Here is a 23,253-nt window from a genome sequence, read left to right on the forward strand (position 1 = left end):
TGTTCTTGGCTTCTTACCACTCCTGGTTTTCTAGATTGTTCTTCTCCTCTTCCTCCTGTAGTGATACAGCTAAGTCACAGTCATAGGTGTAATACTGCACCAAGAAAAAAAATGTGATCCCCACCCTAAACCGATGTGCCTAGAGCCTTCCACATAAACCCCCACTGACCTGCTAACTTAAAATTCCACCCCTGGATCCTGTTACCTTCCCACAGGCTGAAATCTGACCCCAAGGCCTCTCGGTGCCTCCAGAGGCCCAGACTGGCTGCCCCGTGGTTCCTCCAGCAGGATGATGCAATCACTGTGCTGTGAGTAGGTCTTCCATTTCCTTGTCAGCTCCAGGGCTGGGTGGTTACGGGTGTGGAGCCTGCGTGGATCTCAGGACTGCAGGATGGGTTCTGCTTTGGGGCTGATCCCCCAAGGGGTGTCCTGCTGTTTGCATTTATTTCATCCAGAGGCTAAGGAGTCCCCCTGTCATACTCGAAAATCTGGGGTCATCCCTGCTCCATCCATCTTCCTTAACCCTTAGTGCCAATCAGCTGGAAAATCCTGCTAATTTGACCCCCTTTATGTATTTCTTGATTCTTGTCCTCCTTTTTAATGTGTGCCCACTGACCTAGCTCATGCTCACCGTGTCTCTCCAAATATTCTGTCATAACTGCCACCATGATTCCTCGGTCCCTTAATCTAGCCTCTGTTGTAGCCAGACTGTCCGAAGGGCCAGTGCTACCATTTGTCCCTGGGTCAAGCTTCTGTGGCTCTCTGTTGCCCTCAGTATAGGGTCCGAGCCCCTCTGTCTGACCTGTGGGTCTGATGGTCAGTGTCCATCCCTACAGCACTGCTGTCACCGCTGCCCGTGCACCTCACAAGCTGATGTTCAGAACTGCCTGACTTCTCCGGACATTGTCCTTACCTTACCTCTCCCCTTGCTCCCCCCCCCTCCCCACTTAGCAGCCATCTCCCGTCTTCCTTTATCTGGCCAGAGGCCCCGTCAACTCTTGTTGGCACCCCCATGTAGGATTAAGTGTCCTTCCTTTTTGCTCCTATAACACCTCAATCTTGGGCTTTAAAAATTTGTATTTGCACTCTCTATTTTTGGCCTCTTCTCCATGGGTCTGTAAGCTCCTCAGAGCAGGGGCCATTTGCATTCATCTTTGGGTCCCTAGCAAGTGCTTGGCACATAGCAGATATTCTTGTGACAGTGTTTTGTTTTTTTTTTTTTTAATTGAGATACGATTGACATGTAACATTGTGTAAGTTTGTAGTATACAACATGTTTATATATTTTTTACTATATTGTATTACTGTATTGCAACATGATTACCACCATAGCGTTAGCGAACACCTCCATTGAATCACATAATTATCATTTCTTTTTTGTGGGGAGAACATTTAAGATCTAGTCTCTTAGCAACTTTGAAGTATATAATATGGTATTGTTGACTATAATCACTATGCTGTGCATTAGATCTCCAGAAATTATTCATTTTCTAATTGTGAGCCTGTGCCCTTTGCCCAACATCTGTATAGGAGATATTCTATAAATTTTTTTGAATTATGTGGAGGACAGTAGGTGCAGAGAAGGGATAATAATAGTAGCGGTGCTAAGTGATTTTCATGAATTGAAAGCTCCTAGTTTCTAGCCAGCACTGTACTATAAGAACTTTCTGATGATGGTAATGTTTTGTATCTGTGTTGTCCAATAAGGTAGCTGTATGAGGCTACTGAACACCTGACATGTGGCTAGTGTAGCTGATGAACTGAATTTTTTATTTTATTTCATTTATTTAAGTTTAGACTAAAATATCCACCATGTGGCCAGTGGCTACCATGCTGGACGCTATAGTCCTAGACCTTCCCCAGCCCTTACCGAGTCCACAGGAACATCTCATCACTTCCTGCCTTGCTCAGAGCTCCCGTGGGGCAGGGCTGTAAGAATGGTGTGCTCGTAAATGATTAACAACCAGCTTTCTGAAAAAGTTGGCCTATTTCCATGGTGTAAGTACTCCCACCACGCCCAGTTTCGAGCTACCAACGTGACATAAGTGAACACAGAATTGGGAAGAGGTATGCAGTAGCAGACCATCATATTGCAATTCCTCGATACAGATACAATAGATTTAAATAACCCTGAGAACAAAGAAAGTAGTAAGATAATTAGAAAGTGGCTACTTTTGAGTATTTATTAACTTTGTTTTTAATATAACCTATGTAACTATGTTTACATATTGAATTTTTGATAATGGCTGTGCTTAAAAACAGTTCACAAAATTCATGAAAATTCAGCTTTTGGTTGTCAGGAGCCAGGGGAAGCCAACAGCTGTTGTTTATCACTGGCTCCTAATAATTGGTCCAAAAAAAAAAAAAAAATCAAATGTAGGATTTCTGTGTGGCCACAAGAGGGCACCACCAGATGAAATTAGATTCTAGGAAGGCTTTTCTCCCTAGCTAGACCGGGTGGCAGAAAGCTCAGTTTGAGGAATGAATGTGTGTCTCCTGAAAGACCGTAATTCTGGGAGAGCTTCTGGGAACTCATCTAGTTTCAGGCTATTCGTTATGTCACAGCATAAATTCCAAACGTTTACCACTCCCAAATACCTTTGTCCCTTTGTGTCTGAAGGCTTTTAATCTTGAAGCTACCAAGTGAAAATTTCCTTGAAGGGTATTAAGTCTTGTCAGCGCAGGGAGGGGAGGACCGACCACGTGTTGGGTTCCCACAATGTACTGAGTACCTGACCCACTTCATCTCACATAATCCCAAAATAACGCCTCAGGAAGCAGCTCATACCATAGAGAAGTTGGTAGACTGTCAGGTATTTACATGAGCAATTCCTAATACAATAACCCTAGGGGGCTTATCCTCTGCATCACAATAATTGGCACTTTTTAATCCACATGAGGGAAATCAGGAGTATTTGTGGGCCCGATGACCAATAGAACAATAAAAGACATCTGATGTTTTTTCTCTGTCTGGGCTAATTATAGGATCTAAGTGCTCTGGGTTTTGGGGGATGAATCTGTGTGTTCTCAGGGTCTTCCTGGGGAGTTTAAATCAAGGTGGGTTAAATGGCACATTTGTGGGATGTCCTGGATAGTCAGGACAGTGACATAGGAGGTCTATAGTCTACTGTCTAAAGGGAGGGAGAAGCTGGCCTTTCTGTGTGTGTGTGTGAAATGAATTCACTCTCTTGATCCTTCCTGCTATCTGTCTAGTGCAGCGGTTCTCAAAGTTTGGTGCCTGGAACAGCAAGCATCAATATTACCTGGGAATTTGCTAGAAATGTAGATTTTTTAGGCTCCACCCCAGACCTGCTGAATCAGAAACACTGGAGGCAGGGCCGGGCAGACTATGTTTTAACAAGCCCTCCAGGAGCTTCTGATGAACAAGCCCACTCAAGTTTGGGAATTACTGGCCTAGCACAGAGTTGTCAAAACTGGATGCATGTGTATTCAGTGCCTCTGAGGAGTTTTAAGGAAATACCAGTGTCTCAGTCACAAAAGTTCATATACTGTATGATTCCATTTATGTGAAATGTCCAGAACGGGCAAATCCAGAGATGAGAAGTGGATTTGTGGTTTCCAGGGAATGGGGGAATTGGGGAGTACAGGGTTTCCTTTTGGGGTGATGGAAATGTTCTGATGTGTAATGAGATAGTGGTGGGGTATATATACAACATTGCCAAAAACCACTGAATTATGCACTTCAAAATGGTTAGAATGATGAACTTTATCTCAGCTGGAAAGAAAAATATTGATGTCCTAGAGATTCTGGTTGGAGAGCAAGCATTGGTTTAAAAAAAAAGAAATCTCTCCTGGTTGTTCTAATCAGCAGCTTGAAAATCCGAGTTAATGCAACTAAGGCCACAGGTGGGTCACGTCCCAGTCAAGGGTGTTCTGGTCTGAGTGTCTGCAGTAGGTGTAGTGGGGAGCGCCGGAGAGGAAAACTCAGGGGGACACTGCCCTTGATTTCCTTCCAGCCACATGATGGGAGCAGAAAGGTCTTGGGCTCTAGATTCAGGTTGCAGTTTTGGCCTCTGCCATGCACACCTGTTTGTGTTGCTTGATCAGGGCACCTGTAGTTGTTTCAAATGTTCAGAGAAGTTCAGGAATGTTCATTAGATACGCATCGAGCCTGGCATACAGTAGGCGCTCAACCAATGCTAGTTTCCTTTGCTTTCCCATTTCCCTGCGCTTGGGTTCTTGTTGAGCACTTTGGGGATGTGTGGGTTGACCAGTTCTCTCTACGACTCCCCAAACCGCTGCAGGTTCATAGGAGAAGGGGGTGGGTGGGGGGCGAGGGGATCTCTGCCCAAGCTCTTCCCACACCAGGCCCCACCAGCTAGCTCCGGCCAGGGCTTCGTGACCCCGACCGCCCGGACTCACCATCTCCGCCGCCAGGTGAGCCCGCTCAGAAGGAGGACGCTGATGAGCAGGAGAACGCAGCCGGCCACTGTCAACAGAGAAGCAGTTCAGCAAAGGTGCCCGCTGGGCCAGGTTGCAGATCAGGCTGAGAAAATCCCCGCAGAGCAAGGGTTTCCCGAAGAGGGGGGCACTGGCGTTTCTGCCTTCCCTTCCCAGAACGCAGCTCCCACCCGACATGATTTCCTAGGAGGCTCAGGGACTGGGGCTGGAGCCCTGGGGAGGTGGGAAAGGGCTTGGCGCCTTTCCTCGAGGGGCTTGGCTCTTTCTCAGGGGCATGAAGTAACTGACAAGCACGCTTTTCACCAAGGTTCAGAGGCCTCAGTTAAGGGGGCCACCAGGGAGGCCTGCGATGGGTGAAGGAAACGTCGAAATACAAGGAGAAAGGATAGACACATAAGCATCTCTTGAAAGTGTTCCTATTTCCCAAATGCTGCCTTCCTCTGGTGCCGGAGCCACCTCCCTGCCTGCCCCGCTAACCACCCGTCTTGCATGGGCTTCACAATGCATTTTTCCTTTTCTTCCCCAAACTGTCTTGACACATAACTGACATTTGCGGCACACAAGGGATTGATTTGATGTGAGTGTACATCACAACACAATTAGCACCGTAGCACTAGCTAACACCTCCAACCACCCCTCCTGTCTACCGTTTCCTTTTTGCGGTGAGAACACTTGAGATTTACTCCTTTAGCAAATTTCAAGTATACAATACCGTATTGTTAACCAAAGTCACCATGCTGTCCATTAGCTCCCCAGCACGTAGTCATCTTCCAACTGGGAATCTGTGTCCCTCCACCAACATCTCCCGGTTTCCCCCTGACCCACAGCCCCCACAACCACCACTCTGCTCTGTTTCTATGAGCTCGGTTTTTTCTCCCCCTCTCAAAGCCTGTTTTTCTCTCCTACCAGGAAACAACTGTGGGGTTTATGGGGTATTTTGTCATTTAGGATCCATTCAGGAGGAGCTTCTTGGGGCTGCTTTGAGACTTCACAGTCCGCTTACTATGACTGATTACTGTGAGTTTGTATTGTTAATATCCGGATTAGTCTTTTACTCGTGTAACTATTAAACAGTGTAAGGAGTGGGGCATTTTAAGCTAACCTACCAACCGACCGACCCACCAGACCACCAAGCAACATATCCCACAGTCTCTGTCTGGGGTGTGTTTTGTCAACAGAAGGCGCGCCCCCTACCCACCTGCTATCTGATACTCGGTTGTGAATATGAATGACTCCACGGTGGTAGCCGCTTCTGTGTGTTTGTGGAAATCTGTGCAGAAGAGAGATGAGAAGATGCTCGGTTTGTGCTGATTATCAGACTGCGCTAGCTGGAGAGCTTAGGACCTCTCGTGAGCTAGAGCCTCGGAGCCTGGCAAAAGGCGTGTGACGGACAAGCATTCCTTCCTCTGCCTTGAGATGCCATCCTCAGCCTGGCTTCTCCTGTTTCCGACACTTGCTTTTGACATGTTTGTTTGTTTTAAAGATTTATTCATTTATTTGAGAGAGGCAGAGAGAGCAGGGGGAAGGTGGAGGGAGAGAGAGAAACTTAGACTCTACACCCAATGTGGAGCTGGACATGGGGCTCGATCTCACGACCCTGAGATCACGACCTGAGCCAAAACCAAGAGTCAGACGCCCAACTGACTGAGACACCCCGGTGCCCTGCTTTTGATGTGTTTGAGGGTTGGGAGGTCGGAGGGGAAGGTGCTATTGCTGACCCAGCTGCGGGAGGGGCTGCCCCAGGCAAACAGGCTTCCTCCTCTTGCCTGACCTTCAGGGCCGAGCTTTTATCCTCCCAGAAATTCTAGTCTTACCTGTAGCACTTGTTGTTATCAAGGGACAGGAAGTGTCTCTCCCAGGAGGAGCATGGGTGCTTGCTTGAGGCTCTTCTTCGTCATCTGGTGGAGAGAGGAAGTGATGAGGGTGGGGAATGCGGGTTTCCTCAGCTGACCCCAGACACACTCAGTGGGGTGCCGATCTCCATTCTCAGCACGTTGTCTGGGGGTCCCACACAGTGTGGCTCTACAGCAGGGTCTGGGGCAAGTGGGTAAATGGCTCCAGCAAAGCCCAGTCAGAGGGAATTTTGACCCTGATCCTGGCTCTGTGGAATCCTGAGCAACTTCTCATCCCTAAGCTTCCTATTCAGCCCTGGTTTCCATCTGTGGCTTGGAAACAGGTCATAATAATTCAGATACCACCGAAACATCAAATGAAGTAGAAATGCACAAAAGGACAGCTTCTCTCTGTGACAGGTTCCCTGTTCTTTGCGGGGGTTTCCAGTTACCCAGGACACTGCCCTGTCATCCTCTTCCAAGGGAAGCGACACAGGCGGCAAGTGCCCCGGCCAGCCATGTGGCTCCCTGCAGGCACACTGCCAGGGAATGTCATCAGAAGGACATGAGTGCCAGCTGACCCATGGACCCAGGCACTCGGAGGCTCCTCACCCCCTTCCCTGTCCTGAGAATATGACTCCCGCTTGCCTTTCCCGCTCCCAGAGGCTTCTCCAAGGACACCGCCTTGAGCTAGTGATGTGGTGTCGAGAACACCTGCAGCGTATATGTGACTGAACCCGGTTAAGGCCTCTTTATAAACTTGAAAGATCTGGTGGGGGAGCGCGGGGACCCATTCGTCCTGCGGCCGGCCCCACAGGAGCCCCGTATGTAAGTTTCCTCTGCTTACTCAAACCGCCACCTGCCAACGGTGCCCTGCCTCTTTCTCTGGTCTCTCCCCGCGCTGCGCTCCTCTTACCGGGGTGGTTTCAGATTTCACCCAGGGAAACTCCCGGGAGAGGCGGTGAGGTAAGAAACCGGTAACACTTAGGTTTAAATGTGAGCGGCTTTTGGTTGTAAAAATAGTAATACGCTTTCAGAATGAAAATAGTAGACCTCCGCATAGGTGGGCTGTACGTTTGTCTGAATGAGTGTGTGTGCGCCTGCACGCGCGCGTGCACGTGCCTGCTTGAATCAGCCCCTTCCCTGCACATTTGCACTTTTATCAAAGCTCAGGGGGGAATTACAGGAGAAGGAGCATGCTAACAGTGGAGCGCTGGACAAATAATGAGTGTGCATTATATATCAGTAAATTAGAAGCGCGTGGGCGGCAGGCTGGACTTGCCCTTTCGAATGAGAGGAGGTCTCGGTAGCTTAGAAGAAGAAGTCGAATTTCAGGATCGGCTAGGACGGGGCAGCATCGTCTCCAGTGAAGTAGCATCTGGGATGCTTTGCAACACTCGAGAGATCGTCCCTCCTCTTCCACCTTCTACCATTTATCCTCACTCAGGGTATAGGGAACCTTAGGTGATAGAGACCTTAGTGTATCTGGTCTATTTTCTAGAATGAGAGAAAACAGAGGCCCAAGGAGACGAAGTGGTTTGCCCGCGGTCACATAGCTGGTGGGTCAGGAATTCCACTCCACTCAGCCCGATGGAAAGAGCAGGGTGATAGAGCCCAACCAGGTGCCTCCACACCTGGAAACCAACCGTTCTTCCTTTCACTTATGCACTTGAGCTGGGGCTGTGTCCACTGGGTCTTCCCTGAGATGGTTTTGCAGACGCTCTCGTCAGAACCTCTCCGCAGGGCCCTGAATCCCTGCGCGCACTGGTAGCGAACCGTCTGCCCCACCACAAAGTGGTAGATTCTCTTTGAATCTTCATGTTCCCAGGAAGGAGGCTCCCTGCAGTGACCTGAAGAGGGAAAGGAAGTTCTGAAGGCATCCTGAGTGAACCCGAGTTCGACTTGCCTCTTTGTACACACTGGACCTTGGTTCTCATTTTGTTCATTCATTCAGTCTTTTTTTTTTTTTTTTTAAGATTTTATTTATTTATTTGACACAGAGAGAGAGAGCACAAGTAGGGGGAGGTGTAGACAGAGGGAGAGGGAGAAGCAGGCTCTCCGCAGAGCAGGGAGCCCGATGTGGGACTCTATCCCAGCACCCTGGGATCATGACCTGAGCCGAAGGCAGCCACTTAACCGACTTAGCCACCCAGGCGCCCCCATTCGTTCTTTCTTTTATTCAACCAATATGTACTGAGAACTTCTGTGTGTCAGGAACTTTGCCAGGCATTTGAGGGAAGGCACACAGACCCCATCACTCCCGTGGGAGTGGACGATGAATTGAATGAGGAAGACATCTGAAGGCAGAATGTGCTGAGTGTTATTGCTGAGGAGCAGACATTTGCTGTGGGAACCCAGAGGAATGAGCAGTTACTTGTGGTGATGGCCAGGGTTCTCATAAGTGGACAGGAGTGGGAAGGGCAGTCTCAGCTGAGGAATAAAGGTAGGCTCAAGCCCACTGGGGCCAATGAAAGGTGAAGCCCACCGTGAGTGAGGAGGCACATCCCCGGGTGGTGGCTCCTGGTCATCTTGGGGCTATGGCTGAAGGACTGGAGATAGAGCCAAAGTCAGAAGGAGGGAAGGGCTGAGAGAATCTCGGGGAAATGGAACCTGATCTCTGATCAAGCCATGCCTAAAGCTTGCTCTATGTGAGCCCTGCCAAGGCCTCTGAAAGTTCTCCATGCCCTCAAACCTTCTACTCGCCCAACTAAAACCCAAGCCTGACTGGTCTTTAACCCCAGTGATCATGTCCTGCTCTGATTTGTTCTCAGGATTCCCTACCCCACCCCAAATCTGGATATACGGGACCATATGTACCCTCTCTCCCCAGACATGTGCTCTGACCTTCCAGACCTTCCACAATCTGAATACCCAATACGACCTTTAAAAGTATCTTACACATCACCCCCCTGCCCCGGAGAGAAGCTGAGAGCTGTCCCGTCCCGAGTGATCTGCTCTAGTGTAGCACCTTGCAAATCATGGCTGAACTTGTGCTTTAGTCTCAGAATAAAATTTCTTTAACAGCCAATAAAATCCATGATGGTCTGAACCTGTTTAAATTACATTTGCTTCTCTCAAATGAAAACATCCCATTAAGAGGATCTGTGGCCAGAACCAGTGGTTATCTCTTGAATAAGGACAACAAACATTGACCTCCTGAGAAACCTTGAAATAACCATTCAGGGTAATATGGGAAAAAGAGAGAAAAACAAACAATTAAATGTGTTTTGAAATGCCATGCAGACCAAAGTTGGGGTACAACATAAAAACATCATATTGCAACAGTGTCCCTGGATTTGTCTTTTTTTTTTTTTTTTTTTTTTTTAAATAATGGAAGCTGCAAAGAAGTTAAAATTAATTTAAAAGAAGTAATCAGTAGAAAGGTCCCTAGTAAGACCTGAGGACTTCCTCCTAAATGTGAGTTTATCCAAGTCTTTTAACTTCTCTGTGTCTCATTTTCTTCAGTAAATCAAAGTAATAATCCTGCTCCCTGACTCACTAGGTTGTGAGGTTCAAAAGAAATTATATACAAGATGATAAAGTTTTTTTGGAAGGTAATACAATTAGCATAGGACAATAGGGTCTTGTAAAGGTCAGTGGGTCCCCCAAAAGCTCAGGTTTTCCTAACGGCTCTACGTCCTCGCGACATGAGGACCCAACTTCACCGTGATTCATTTTGGAGTTGTGCTCGCTCTCCCACATCCCCTTAGCTAGGAGGTTTGCAACTTTCATGCTCACCAAGATGGCACTGCATGTTTCACAACCCTGTTTATAAGGTAAACATTTTGAGGTAAATTGCTTTGCTGGCAGTTGATTACCTTGTATTGAAGCGGAAAACACAGAGCATTTCCTCGAGGGCAGGAATGGCTGTCTACAGGGCTGGGCACGGTGAGTCCCAGTATACATGCTTTTGAACTCAGATCAGTTGCACTGGGTTGAATTGAATTGAGCCCAGTTCTACTTGGCCAGCTCCCAAAGCAGGAGGAAGCCCAGAGCCCATGTTGGCTTGAAATCCTGAGTGGCGCTAGAGTCCGCAAACACTGCACAATCGTTCTTGTTTACCTGATATCCTGACAGAGGAGGATCGTGGAACAGACTTCCCTCCTCCGGGGAGCACAGGGTATACCCGCGGGAGAAGGGTTGGCTCCCAGGAGTCAGCGAGACCGCGGTGCAGATCCACCTCTTACCTGGAAGGTTACCCTGGTCCATGGGCGGCGTTTGGCTCTGCATTTCCTTCTGTTCTTCGGGTTTAGGAGTAACTTGTCCTTCTGTGCTCTTGGAGGCTAGAGAATATAGATAGAAAGGAGCAAATAACTTCACAGAGGCTTAAAATAGAAAACACTCTTTGTGTATTCATTTATTCAAAGAGCACCTTTCCACTGCCTGTGACATGCCAGGCAGTATTGGGGTGCAGGGGTTACAAAGAAGAGCCACACACACACACGCTGCCCTTGGGGTGCTCTCAGCGGGGCCTGGCAGTGCATGACGTCAGTGGCCCACAACGTGTTTCTGAAGGAACTGAAAGATTGTCTGGTGCATGTGTGTTGCCCCTAAAGGGACTCCATTCCTACCACCCACCTGCCAGCCTTGTGCGCAAGCGGCGCAATGGCCAGGAGGAATGGTGTGACTCCCCTTGTTTCCCGAAAACAGTCCACTTAAAAGGTAAAGGGATTCAGTCTTAAAGCAAGCACAAGAGAAGCCTCCTACCACACTCCTCTCTAATGTGAAGACTTTGGCAAAGGAGTTGAGTATGGGCACCGCCGTGAGGGGCTCGGGATTCTAGTTGAGGGTCTGGGGAGGGTCTGCTGGGAAAAGAGGCAATGGGGTGCTTCAGCAGAGGTCCCCAGACCTTGCAGTCTGTGCCCGGTGTGGATGGCACAGAACTCGCTGTGGCTCACAGACACCATCTCCAGGGCTGAGGAATAAAAGGACAAATGGACCCCCCCACTTTTCACCACGTTCTAGTATCACAGAGTGGACAAAAGACCTGGTAGAGAAATCGGGCTTGTGAGAGAGCTTTCAGGATTCAAAGAAGAACATAGAATAGCAAAATCAGCGCAACTTAGGTTTAGAAAGCCCCTCGGGGATCATTCCCTCCACATTCCACTCCAGGAAGGTGACCTGCCTACAGTCTCCGAGCAAGCAGTTCTGCCTTCTCTGCTCGCCCTCGCCAGCAGCTATGAGGTTCAGGACCCTTAGTCCACTGCTGATTCCAGTCACGTCTGGCAGTGAGGGCCACAGGCTCTCAAGCCAGGTTAAAAAGTCCAGAAATAAAGACATTCGAAGGGAACAGCTTCCTCTTCCTCTCTGCTTCCCCAGTGTAGATTTGGGGTCTCGCCCACACACCGGCCTGACCTGCCTTTGGACTTGATTTTCTCCTTGCTCCCCCAGCGCAGCCAGGGTCTTGCAGGACTGGAACAAGGGGACAGTGGGGTTTTGGGGGGAATTTATTTCTCACGCTCTGGAATGCCAGTTCCTGACACTGGGCTGGGAAGACCCTGGACTGACAGTCCTTTCTGCTTGACCATGTATTTGCCCTCTGAAGAAATGCCCAAAAGACCCCATGGCAGTCACACTGAAAATTTCCGTAATAGGGGTGCCTGGGTGGTTCAGTCGGTTAAGCATCTGCCTTCGGCTCAGATCATGATCCCAGGGTCCTGGGATGGAGCCCCGCATCGGGCTCCCTGCTCAGCGGGAAGCCTGCTTCTCCCTCTGCCCCTCACCCCGCTCATGCTTTCTCATGCTTGCTCTCTCTCAAATAAATAAATAAAATCTTAAAAAAAAAAAAGAAAAAGAAAAATTCCATAATAGATAAGACTCTCTGACTCAGTAGCATGAGCTTCTCTTCCCTTTATTTTTAACTCTCATCAGGGAAGGAAATGCCTCGCCCACTGCCTCCACTTTTCTACCCAGAGCTTCTTCCTTAGGGTTGTGGATATGGACACTGAAGAGGGAGGGCACAGAGGCATCCTGGGGAGCTGTTGGGAATTCACGCTGCCATGTTGCTGGGGGTGGAGCTAGGATAGGTCAGTGGCACCAGTCAGCATATGGGTGGCATGAGGTGTGAGCTTCTGTCTCCCTTTTTGCTAGAGTTCTTCTCTTTCCCTCGGTGTCACAAAAGGAAACACTTACATGTACTTATGCATTGGCATTTGTTTTCCCAGGAAGCGTGGCTAGAGTTTCCTGCACAACGCATGAAGTTGCTTAGTCTACGGAAGCCTCTCTCACAGCCGCAATTTAACATTGTGCCCATCTTGTATTCGAGAGCTTTGTATGTGGCATGCTGGAGGTTTGGTGGGTTATCATCACAAAGATCTGCAAAGAAAGAGAGGCATGTTAGGAGTTCAGGAGGTTCCACTCTAACATTCACATACTTAACCCTGTGATGATTTCATCACACATTTCTTCACTTTCTTTAAAGGATTTATGGGTGCCTCCACCTCTTCCCAGAAAGAAATGAAGGCTGTCGCCACCGTCCTTTAGAAACCTTTGTATCAGAGACGGTGCAAACTTTGACTTCAACCAAGTTCCTCTCCAGATTACAATTTATTTCAAACTAAATGAATAGAAACGAATGAGGTTTTATTCTGAATATGTCTCATGCTGAACAAGTATAGAAAGAGAGAAGATGACCAGAAGATATGAGGAAAAGAAGGAGGAAAGCCATGTAAATTTAATTGAGGGACATGTGTCGGTGAGAAATACTTTTCAGGAAATAAGGATTGTCAGAATTTCTATAATTAATGATTCTGTACCACTTTTCTTTTCTTTTCTTTTCCTTTCCTTTCCTTTCCTTTCCTTTCTTTTCTTTTCTTTTTGAGAAATATATGTAAAGTGCTCCACCCAAAGTCTGGCAAGTAGGAAATGTGTATTTTTCACTCACCTACACACCGCTGAGTTTACCAAATTCCTTCTCATACCACAAAAACTTGACCCTTTCTCAGCCCCCTTCAAAAATAGACACTGGTTTCCCACCAAGGACACCTGAAATAGTGGCCAAATGCCCAAGTATTAAGGAAATAAAAGGCGCTGCTCAAATCAGAAAAATGATTCCACTGCATATCTTGCAACAAGTCCTGCTTCGAGAGATTAGATTTTTAGGGAAAAGCCACAGGCTGGATAAGGAGAGTGGCTAGGAAGGATCACAGGAACCAGCACAGGCACCAGATCCAGCTGGTTGCTGCACTCGTTGCTGGCAGAGGACAGTCCAGCGATTGCTTATTAATCATCACTCCATTGGAGTGAGACTTCTCTTTGTCCTTATGCTGTGCCCAGCATCTTGCCGTGCTGAAGACCACCCTTGTCCAAGACTCAGGATACTCCTGATCTCCGAAATCACGGAAGATGAGGAGAGTGTGGACAGCTCGCCCCAGCTCTCACCAAGAAGGGTCTAAATGGAAACAATTTGAGTGGCTCAAAGGGCCAGTGATTGTGAAGGGACATGTAACATATATACTGAATAAATACTGGTAATCATAATAATCATCATATTAAGGCAAGAAAGGTAGCATGGTGGAAAGGGGAGAAAAATGGGCTTCTAGATCCTAGCTCTACCAGCTTACTAGCTATATAGTGTCACTGCTTTTACTTATCTAAGGCTTGGCCACTTTTTCTGTAAACTGGGTATTATAATCATCATCATCATTTTACTGTTTGTTTTATTTGTTTATTTTTATTTTTTTTAAGATTTTATTATTTATTTATTTGACAGAGAGAGAGAGCACAAGCAGGGGGAGCAGCAGGCAGAGGGAGAGGGAGAAGCAGGCTTCCCGCCGAGCAAGGAGCCCGATGCGGGGCTCAATCCCAGGACCCTGGAATCATGACCTGAGCCAAAGGCAGATGCCCAACCGACTGAGCCACCCAGGCACCCCTTACTGTTTGTTTTAAAGATTGCATGAAATAACATACAAAGGTAACTTGCAGAGCACCCCGCACATAATAGACAAAGAATAGATGCCCGTTCTGCTTCCTTCCTTTTTTCCTCTGTCCAGGAAAGGAGAATGGTAATTCAGATAGAGGCAGGGCTGAAATTTACCTTAACTCTGTCTCCTGCAAGAGGTCATCTCTCTCTACAGCCCATATCCTCACTACCATTCACTGATACTTGTTGTACATCAATACCAACCTATGTTTTGAGTATCAGAAGGTAAATCTATTGCTAAAACAAGATAATAATAATAATCCCCAAAACCAATGAAAGAACAAGGCAAGGATGTACCCTCTCATCACCACTTTTCAACATGGTGCTGGAAGTCCTAGCTAATGCAATTAGAAAAGAAAAGGAAATAAAAGATGTACAGATTGGGGAGGAATAAAACTTTCTTTTGCAGATGACATGATTGTCTACATAGACAATCTTAAAGAACAGACAAAACCCCTTGTGGTACTAATAAGCAATTTTAGCAGGGTTGCAGGATACAAAGCTATTATACAAAAGTCGGTTGCTTTGCTATATACCAGCAAGGACAAATGGAAATTGACCTTAATAACACAATACCATTTCCATTAGCACCACCACAATAAAGTGCTTTCGTATAAATAGAACAACATTATCTATAAGAACAATACGAGGAAAACTCAATCAAAGAACTCAATATATGGAGAGATATTTCATGTTCATGGATAGGAAGATTCAATATTGTCAATATGTTAATTCTTCCCAACATGATCTGTAGATTTAATGCAATCCCAATAAAACTCCCAGTAACTTATTGTGTGGATATCAATTCTGATTCTAAAATGATTCTAAAGTTCATATGGAGGGGCAAAAAAAATCCAGAATAGCCAACACAGTATTGAAGGAGAAGAACAAAGTTGGAGGACTGACACTACCTGACTTCAAGATTTACTATCAAGCTACAGTAATCAAAACAATATGGTATTGGTGAAAGAATAAACAACACATAGACCAATGTAACAGAATAGAGAAATAGAAATAGAAATAGAAATAGAAATAGACCCACACAAATATAGTCACCTGATGTTGGACAAAGGAGCAAAGAATACCATGGAGCAAGGGTAGTCTTTTCAATAAATGGTGCTAGAACAATTGGGTATGCACACGCAAAGAAACGGATCTAGACACAGACCTTACGTCCTTCACAAAAATTAACTCAAAATGGATCACAGACCTAAATGTAAAACACAAAACTATAAAACTCTTAAAAGATAATATAAGAGAAGTCTAGATGACCTTGGATTTGGTGATGACTTTTTAGATGCACCATCCAAGGCACAGTCCATGAAAGAAAGAATTGAGAAGCTGGACCTCATTAAAATAAAAAATTTCTGCTCTCAAAAGACACGTCAAGGTAGTGAAAACAAGCCACAGACTGAGAGAAAATATTTGCAAAAGATATATCTGCTAAAGGGCTGTTATGTAAAATATACAAAGAAGACTTAAACCTCAACAATAAGAAAATGAACAACCTAGTTTTTAAAACGGGCCAAAGACCTTAACAGGCACCTCACCAAAGAAGATATGTAGATGGCAAATGAGCATATGACAAGATACTGCACATCATATGTTATCAGGGAAGTGCAAATAAAACAACAAGGAGATACCACTACACACCTTTAGAATGGCCAAAATCCAGAACACCAAATGCTGGCAAGGATGTGGAGCAACAGAGACCCACATGCCTTGCTGGTGGGAATGCAAAATGGCACAGCCACTTTGGAAGAGGGTTTTTACAATTTCTTACAAAACTAAACACACTCTTACTGTGAAATCTAGCAACCACGGTTTTTGGTATTTACCCAAAGAGTTGAAAAGTTATGTGTACATAAAAATCTGCACACAGATGTTTCTAGCAGCTTTATTCATAATTGCCAAAACTTGGAAGCTACATTTAGCTGTCCTTCAGTAGGTGAATGGATAAGTAAACTCTGGTCCATCCAGACAATAAAATAGTATTCAGTGCTAAAAAGAAGTGAGCTATCAAGCCAAGAAAAGACATGGAGGAAACTTAAATGCATATTCCTAAGTGAAAGAAGCCAATTTCAAATGCTACATACTGTGTTATTCCAACTGTATGACACTTTGGAAAAGACAAAACTATGGAGACGGTAAAAAGATCCTGGTTGCCAGGTGTTAGGGAGGAGGGAGAGATGAACAGGCAGCATGCAAAGGATTTTTGAGGCAGTGAAAATACTCTGTAGGATACTATAATGGTGGATACATGTCATTATACATTTGCCCAAACCCGTAGAATATGCAACACCAAGAGTGAAGCCTAATGTAAACTGTGGACTCTGGGTGATAATGAAATGTCACTATAGGTTCATCAACTGAAACAAATACACTACCTGGTAGGGGCTGTTGATAATATGATAATGTGGGAGGCTGTGCATGAACAAGGTCAGAAGTATATGAAGAATCTCTGTACCTTTTGTTTGGTTTTGTTGTAAACCTAACACTACTTTAAACCATAAGGTCAATAAAAAACAACAACAACAACAACTTATAAGCAATGGCTATTCCCTGAGCTAGATAAAATAATTGAAGGGGGGAAAAATCAATGAGGACTTCTGCCTCTAGCCATGACAAAATTTTGGTACCAAAACTTACCCTCCTGCTGAAAACAACTTTAAAACCAGACAAAATGTGCAAAAAAAGTGTTTCCAGGTATTTAGTAACAGACAGTGCAGCACTATATTATTTGAGAAGAGGGAACCGTGAAGTGAACCCCACCATTGCCATGGATTCCTTCATGGCCACTTTCCTGCCAAGTGGCACCAAAGCAGAACCCAAGCAGAGCCATGGTCTCACTGCCTGAGGAGAGAAAAAAATCAGAGTTCTAGGCTGCTGGCATGGCTGGAATTTGGGTACTCCCCCAAACAGACCCACCCTTACAAAGACTAAAACCAAACCTGTTAGACAGGAGGATGCCCCAGTAATTGAACTGCCTGTAAGAACAAAATTCAATACCTCTTAAAGGAAGACAACATATTCCAGACCTTCTAAATGTATAATTCACAATATCCAGCAAGTTTTTAAAAATTCTGGACATGTGAAGAAATAGGAAAATGTGATCCATTTAAAAAAAAAAAAGGAGTCAGTTGAAACAGACCCTAAAATGACCCAGATTTTGGAATTAGCAGACAATTGATCACCATTTATTTTTATAAAGAAAGTTTTATGGGAACAAACCCACACTCATTCATTTACATTTTGTCTGTGGCTGCTTTTATGCGGTAAAGGCAGAGTTGAGTGGTTGCAACAGAGACTAGGTGGCCCGTGAACTGAAAATATTTACTCTCTGGCCCTTCAAGAAAAAAATTGTCAACTACCAATTTCAAGGAAACATGGCCATAATGAGTGAATCAATAGGATATCTCAGAAGATAAATGAAAACTATAAGAAAGAACCAAATAAAAATTCTAGAACTGAAAATTATAATATCTGAAATAAGCTTCACCACACCTTGAAGACAGATCAATAGAAATTATCAAACTGATGAGCACAGAGAAAAAAATTTCAAACAAAAATTTGAATAGACCTCCAGTAACCTGTGGGAAAATATCAGATAGCCTATCATATTTAATTGAAGTCCCAAAGCAGTAGGACATTAAGAATGGAGCAGAAAAAATATTTGAAGAAATAATAGCCAAAATGTCTGAAATTTGATGACAAACATTGACTTAGAGGTCCAAGATGCTTCAAGCAGTGAATTCCAAGCAGGATAAATATAAAGAAAACCACACCTAGATACATCATAGCCACACTGCTGAAAACTAAAGATAATGGGAATATCTTGAAAGTAGCCAGAGAAAAAGGACACACCACATACAGGGAACAATAGTGAATAATGGCTGACTTTTCAGCAGAAACAGTGGAAGTCAGAAAATAATGGTAGAACATATTCAAAGTTGTAAAAAGAAAAAAAGCCTGCCAACCTGGAATTCTTTCAAAAATGAAGATGAAATTAATATATTTTCAGATAAATGGAAGCTTAGAGAATGTATTACCAGCACATCTGTGTTATAAAAGATAATGCTGAAAGGAAATTCTGCAGGCTATGTGGATAATTATGACAGTTAGAAGTAGATCTACAGGAAAAGAATGGAGTGCTGGTAGATATTTAGGTAAGTAGAAAGATCATCTTTTAATTTCTTTGAAAGAGAACTATTTAAAATAAAAATAATAGTGCATGGTGAGTTTTATTGCATATGTCAATGTAAAATGTGTAACAACTATAGTATAACAGTTGGGGTAAGTGGAATATTTCTTTCATAAAGTTCTTATATGTGGAATGATACGATCCTAAGTCTAAGGAGATCGTGATAAATTAAGGATGCATACTGGAAAGCTTAGGGAAGTTGCCAAATAACAATACAAAGAATGTAGCTAAAATGGCAATAGAAGACATAAAATAGAGTATTAAAATACTTTTTTGGTTAGCCAAAATTAAGAGAGAAAAAGAAGAATAGAGGAATACAAAACCAAATGGGACACCTGGGAAACAGGGTAGCAGAAGGACAGACTTAAAGCCAACCATGTCAGTAATTGTATGAAACATACACCAAACACATAAATTTAAAGATAGGAACTTTCAGACTGGATAAAACAGCAGGCCCCAACCCTGTACTGTCTACAAGAGAGCATACTTCAAATACAAAGACACTGATAGATTGAAAATAAAATATATATAAAGATACATTATGCAGAGGTATGCATAAGAAAGCTGGTGTGGCCACATTAATATCAGAAAGTAGATTTCAAAATAAATGTTATTCACAGATGGCTTGATTGCTTACATAAAATTACTAAGAAATCTGAAAAATAACTACTACAACTTGGTAAATATAGCAGTCTTAATATACAAAAATCACTTGTATTTATTTCTATATACTGGAAGCAACCAATTAGAAAATTAAAAAATTTAAAAACAATTTCATTTATGATAGCATCAAAAAATAAAATACTCATGAATAAATTTACTAAAAGCTTGCAAGACTTCTGAACTGAAAACTCTGAAACATTGCCTACATAAATGGAGAAATGTACAATGTTTATGGATTGGAAGATTCATTCTTTGAAAAAAGACATCAGTTCACCTTAAGTTGATCAACAAATTCAATGCAATCACAATTTAAAAAAGTCCCATACACTTTTTGGTAGAAATTTGACAAGTTGATTCTAAAACCTCTTTGGAAACACAATAGACTAAATCTATCTTAGTAAGAACATACAATTTTGGAGAATTCATATCATCTGATACCAAGACTTCCTCTAAAGCTGCAGTAACCGAGACAGTTTAAACTGGTAGAAGGATAGACAAATAGAGTAATGGAACAGAATAGAAAGGCTAGAAATAGACTCACACATGTATGTTCAGTTAATTGTTTTATAAATATGCCATGGCAGTTCAATGAGGGCAGGAAAATCTTCTCAACAAATGCTCTGGAACAAATGGATAGATTTATGGGGAAAAAGAACCCTACTTCACATACAAAAATTAATTTTATTATATATCTGAACATAAAAAAATTCATACCCTAGATTTATCCATGATAGGTATACAGATAAGAGTTAAAATTATTAAGCTTCTAAGGGCCAGTGAAGGCAAATAGCTTTGCAAACTAGGGATAGGCCAAGATTTCCTAGAGAGGACCCAAAACGTACCAACTGTAAAAGATAAGTAAATGAAAAACTTCTGGTCATCCCAAGACATTAAGAATATGAAAAAATAAGTGATAGACTGGAAGCATATGTTTGCAACACGCACCTCTGACAAAAAGACTTGTGTCCACATTATCTAAAGAACTACAAATCATCCTAAAAAGCAAACAACCCAATAAACAGATGGGCAAAGACTTGAACAAGTCACTCCTCCAAAGAAGACAGATGATTATCCGTAAGCGCTTGAAAGGATGCTCCACATCCGTAGACATCAAAAAAAGCAAATTGGGAACCACCACGGAATATTCCATCAGAACAGGTAATATAGGTAAGACTAACAACAACAAAAGCAGGAGAGAAGGTAGAAGTACCAGAACTCTCTTACATGACCAGTGGGAGTATAAAATGATACCATTCCTCAGAAAGCTGAGAGTTGTTTTTGTTTTTTTAGGGAAGTTAACTATCTATCTACCCATCCTGGAATCCAACCATTCCACTCCAAGGTATTTATCTAAGAGGAGTGAAAGCATATGTTCACAAGAAGACTTATACAAAATATTTATAGTGGCTTTAAATACTCTCAAAGATACTGTGTTGAACAAAAGAAGACATACACAAAATCATACATACTGTTTGATTCCATTTGTAGGAAGTTCGAGAAAAGATAGAACCAGTATACAGAAAGAAATCAGAGGTTACTTGTGGTTCGTGGGACTGGCTGGAAGAAGACAGGTGATGGAAATGTTGATTATATGGGTGTACATATTTGAAAACTCATCAATTTGTACACTTGAGAGCTGCACTTCACTATAATTTTGCTTCAGGAAAATCAGTAAGAAATATACTTAGAAACTCTTGTAATTATTCATTAGCACAAATAATCAAGGATTGACCTCAGATGCATTTGGATTCTGGTAACTTATTCATAAACCAAGAACATTTCTAAACACCTAAATCTTTTTTAAGGCAAATTGCCTTTGAGGCAACTTTGTGTCCTTAAAAACTGTTGAATTACATGACGATATGCTTTTCTAAATAAGACCATGGAAATTCCCAGAGTCATTACAAATTAGCTTGAATATCTCAGGATATTCATCATGTGGGGACAAGGGGAATTCCAGAAGTTCTTTCTCCCACAGATTTCATTTTCATAAAAGCATCTTTCCTGGAATTTAGAAACACTGAAACTTCTCTGATCTATATAAGAACAGATGAAGAGCTTGGCTATAATCCTTTTCCCTGGAATGCCTTGCCAAGGGTGTTCCAGATAGCATCTGAAGAAATAGGAGGTACAAGAGTATGGGAAAGGTAGCCCTGAAACATTCCTTTTTCTTAATCTAACAAGAGTAAGTCTGGGATATTTTTAGCCCTCCTAGGTATCATAAAAAACAAAACAAAACAACAACAACACAACCAAAAAACAAAAACAAAACAACAAAACCCCAGCAGTACAACATCTGGGGGAAAAAAAAAAGAATCAAAAACCACCGTCTATTCCGAAGTCTTGTACAGGAGTAACGAAGAATTCCGCATATGTGACTCAGCAAGATGTCTTTAAATACTTTTCCCCTGTATTATCACTTACAAAACTTCTTCCCACACAGCATGGCAGCCACATCCATTCACTAGGTTTACTCACTAAAAATTCTGAATATTCTTCCTTGAAATTCAGCCAACAGGGGCTTTTCTCTTTCCAGATCCATTTCTTGCTTCGACCAGCGGCTCTGACTTTTTAAAATAAATTGTTCTATGCTCTCAGTTCTACTCATTCTCCTGGCTCACACCACAAGTGGGCCTGGAAGCTCAGGAAACAAACACAAATTTTCTTTTCTTTTCTTTTCTTTTTTTTCTTTTCTTTTCCTTCTCCTCTCCTCTCCTTTTCTTTCTCTTTGTTTTTTTTCCGGAATTTTCTTTAGAAGGTGGGTAGGGGAAGTTTCCTCTCTGTAATTTTTCAGTATTGGTCTAATTCTGGATTTAGATATCATTTTCTCTTCTGAGAGTAAAGTGTCTGTTTTCTATGGAGTGGAGGAAAATTTCAGATTACTAACTTGGCGTTGGATGGTATCAGCAAATGCTCGGAGCTTGAAAAATGGGGCTCCGAGGACAGGAGTTCTACCTACCGTAGGCTCAGGCTCATAATATTCCTGTGGCCTTGCCTTCTAGCTCTTGTACCTTTTATGTGGGCAGAGGGGAAAAGAGACAGACAATGCCTATTATTAATCCTGAAAATCCCAAGGGCTTTGTCATGTACTGAGAGGGAGTTAAATTAAGCTTTTCTGACATTGACAGTGTTTCACATCTTGTTTTGGAGTTTTGCTCTGAATGGTAATTTGAAAGACACAGGCAGGTTCCCACGTGTTTCCCCTCTTTCTCACACTTCACCTTCATTCATCACTGCTCCTGCAACAGAGTCATGGGGCATCTTCCCTTGGGATATTTGCAGGTTTGTTGCCTCCAGGAATTTCCTGCTCAAGTGCAACGCCCCTTGGGTGCTTTTGGCTTCTTCAGCTGACATTAGCGACAGTAACTAGAGCCACCTTCCTCTGGGCTGTATCGCCAAACAGGTCTGGGGAGAAGGGTGAGTGAGGATGAGGAACCCTAGGACACTCTTCTCTTTTCACGGTTGTTTTGTTTGGTTTTTGTTTTCCCTCCAATGGATTGCTGGAGGCTCAACGTCCCCATCTCACCGTGCCCCTGCTAGGCGGGGAAAGATTAGGTATTTGTAGTTCTCGTGTCGTGGAGGACAGGAATGACAACCAAGGATGCACAGCAACAGATTTAGAAGTTCAAACCAGCTTTTCTGTCTCTCAGGCATCTGTTCTCTCAGGTAGGCCATCCCATCAACTACGCACCACTGTTCCCAGGAGGGCACCTACGCAGCCTCTCTGCTTGGGTTTCAAATAAAAGCTGAGAAACTTGGTGAAATGAGGTACTTTCTTCCTGTAAGGGGCCCTGTCACACAGTGAGAAGGATAGGAGCGAGAGATGCAGACCAGGGGATCCTAATTGGATTTGGAATCCTGACACCCCCTTTATTTCACTTCTCCACATGCCCTCAGCTCTATTCCCCCAATATAAAGCTACTCCTTTATCTTTTACCCTTTTGTTTTTGAAAGGGGAATAGTACTAAAATGAGTTTTCTGCTGATATTTTTGTGTCCCTCAAGTGAACCAGAAATACTAACACCGTAGGTCATTTGATCTGAGAGAGTGACGTCTAAGGTGGATTCTCTGCAAACAGTGGGACTATGCTTATGTTGTCCATGGGCGTGGGTCTCAAATGTTACTGTGCATACAAGTCGCCTGGGGGTCTTATTAAAATGTACATTTGGATTCGGTAGGGCAAGCTTGAAGGCTAATGTGATTTCTGACAAACT

The 23,253-nt window shown here is 43.7% G+C and overlaps 2 protein-coding genes across 2 annotated transcripts in view; one reads left to right on the forward strand and one right to left on the reverse strand.

Moving 5' to 3' along the window:
• Nucleotides 1-308, forward strand: part of FBH1 (F-box DNA helicase 1) — a 150,729-nt gene extending 150,421 nt beyond the window's left edge. The window contains exon 23 of the transcript XR_004301967.1: nt 216-308. The gene's annotated coding sequence lies outside the window, so the exon portion shown is untranslated. The remainder of the gene's footprint in view (nt 1-215) is intronic.
• Nucleotides 31-22,393, reverse strand: IL2RA (interleukin 2 receptor subunit alpha). The gene is made up of 11 exons (XM_032425524.1): nt 22,254-22,393; nt 17,110-17,162; nt 14,752-14,807; nt 13,575-13,644; nt 12,387-12,569; nt 10,442-10,537; nt 7,889-8,104; nt 6,237-6,320; nt 5,621-5,692; nt 4,384-4,450; nt 31-55 (listed from the first exon to the last, which is right to left on the reverse strand). Exons 1-11 carry the CDS (start codon nt 22,391-22,393, stop codon nt 31-33), a joined length of 1,062 nt encoding a protein of 353 aa, XP_032281415.1.
• Nucleotides 22,394-23,253: the final 860 nt, after the last annotated feature.

This window comes from Phoca vitulina, unplaced genomic scaffold (assembly GCF_004348235.1).
Source record: "Phoca vitulina isolate PV1807 unplaced genomic scaffold, GSC_HSeal_1.0 scaffold33, whole genome shotgun sequence".
NCBI lineage: Eukaryota > Metazoa > Chordata > Mammalia > Carnivora > Phocidae > Phoca > Phoca vitulina.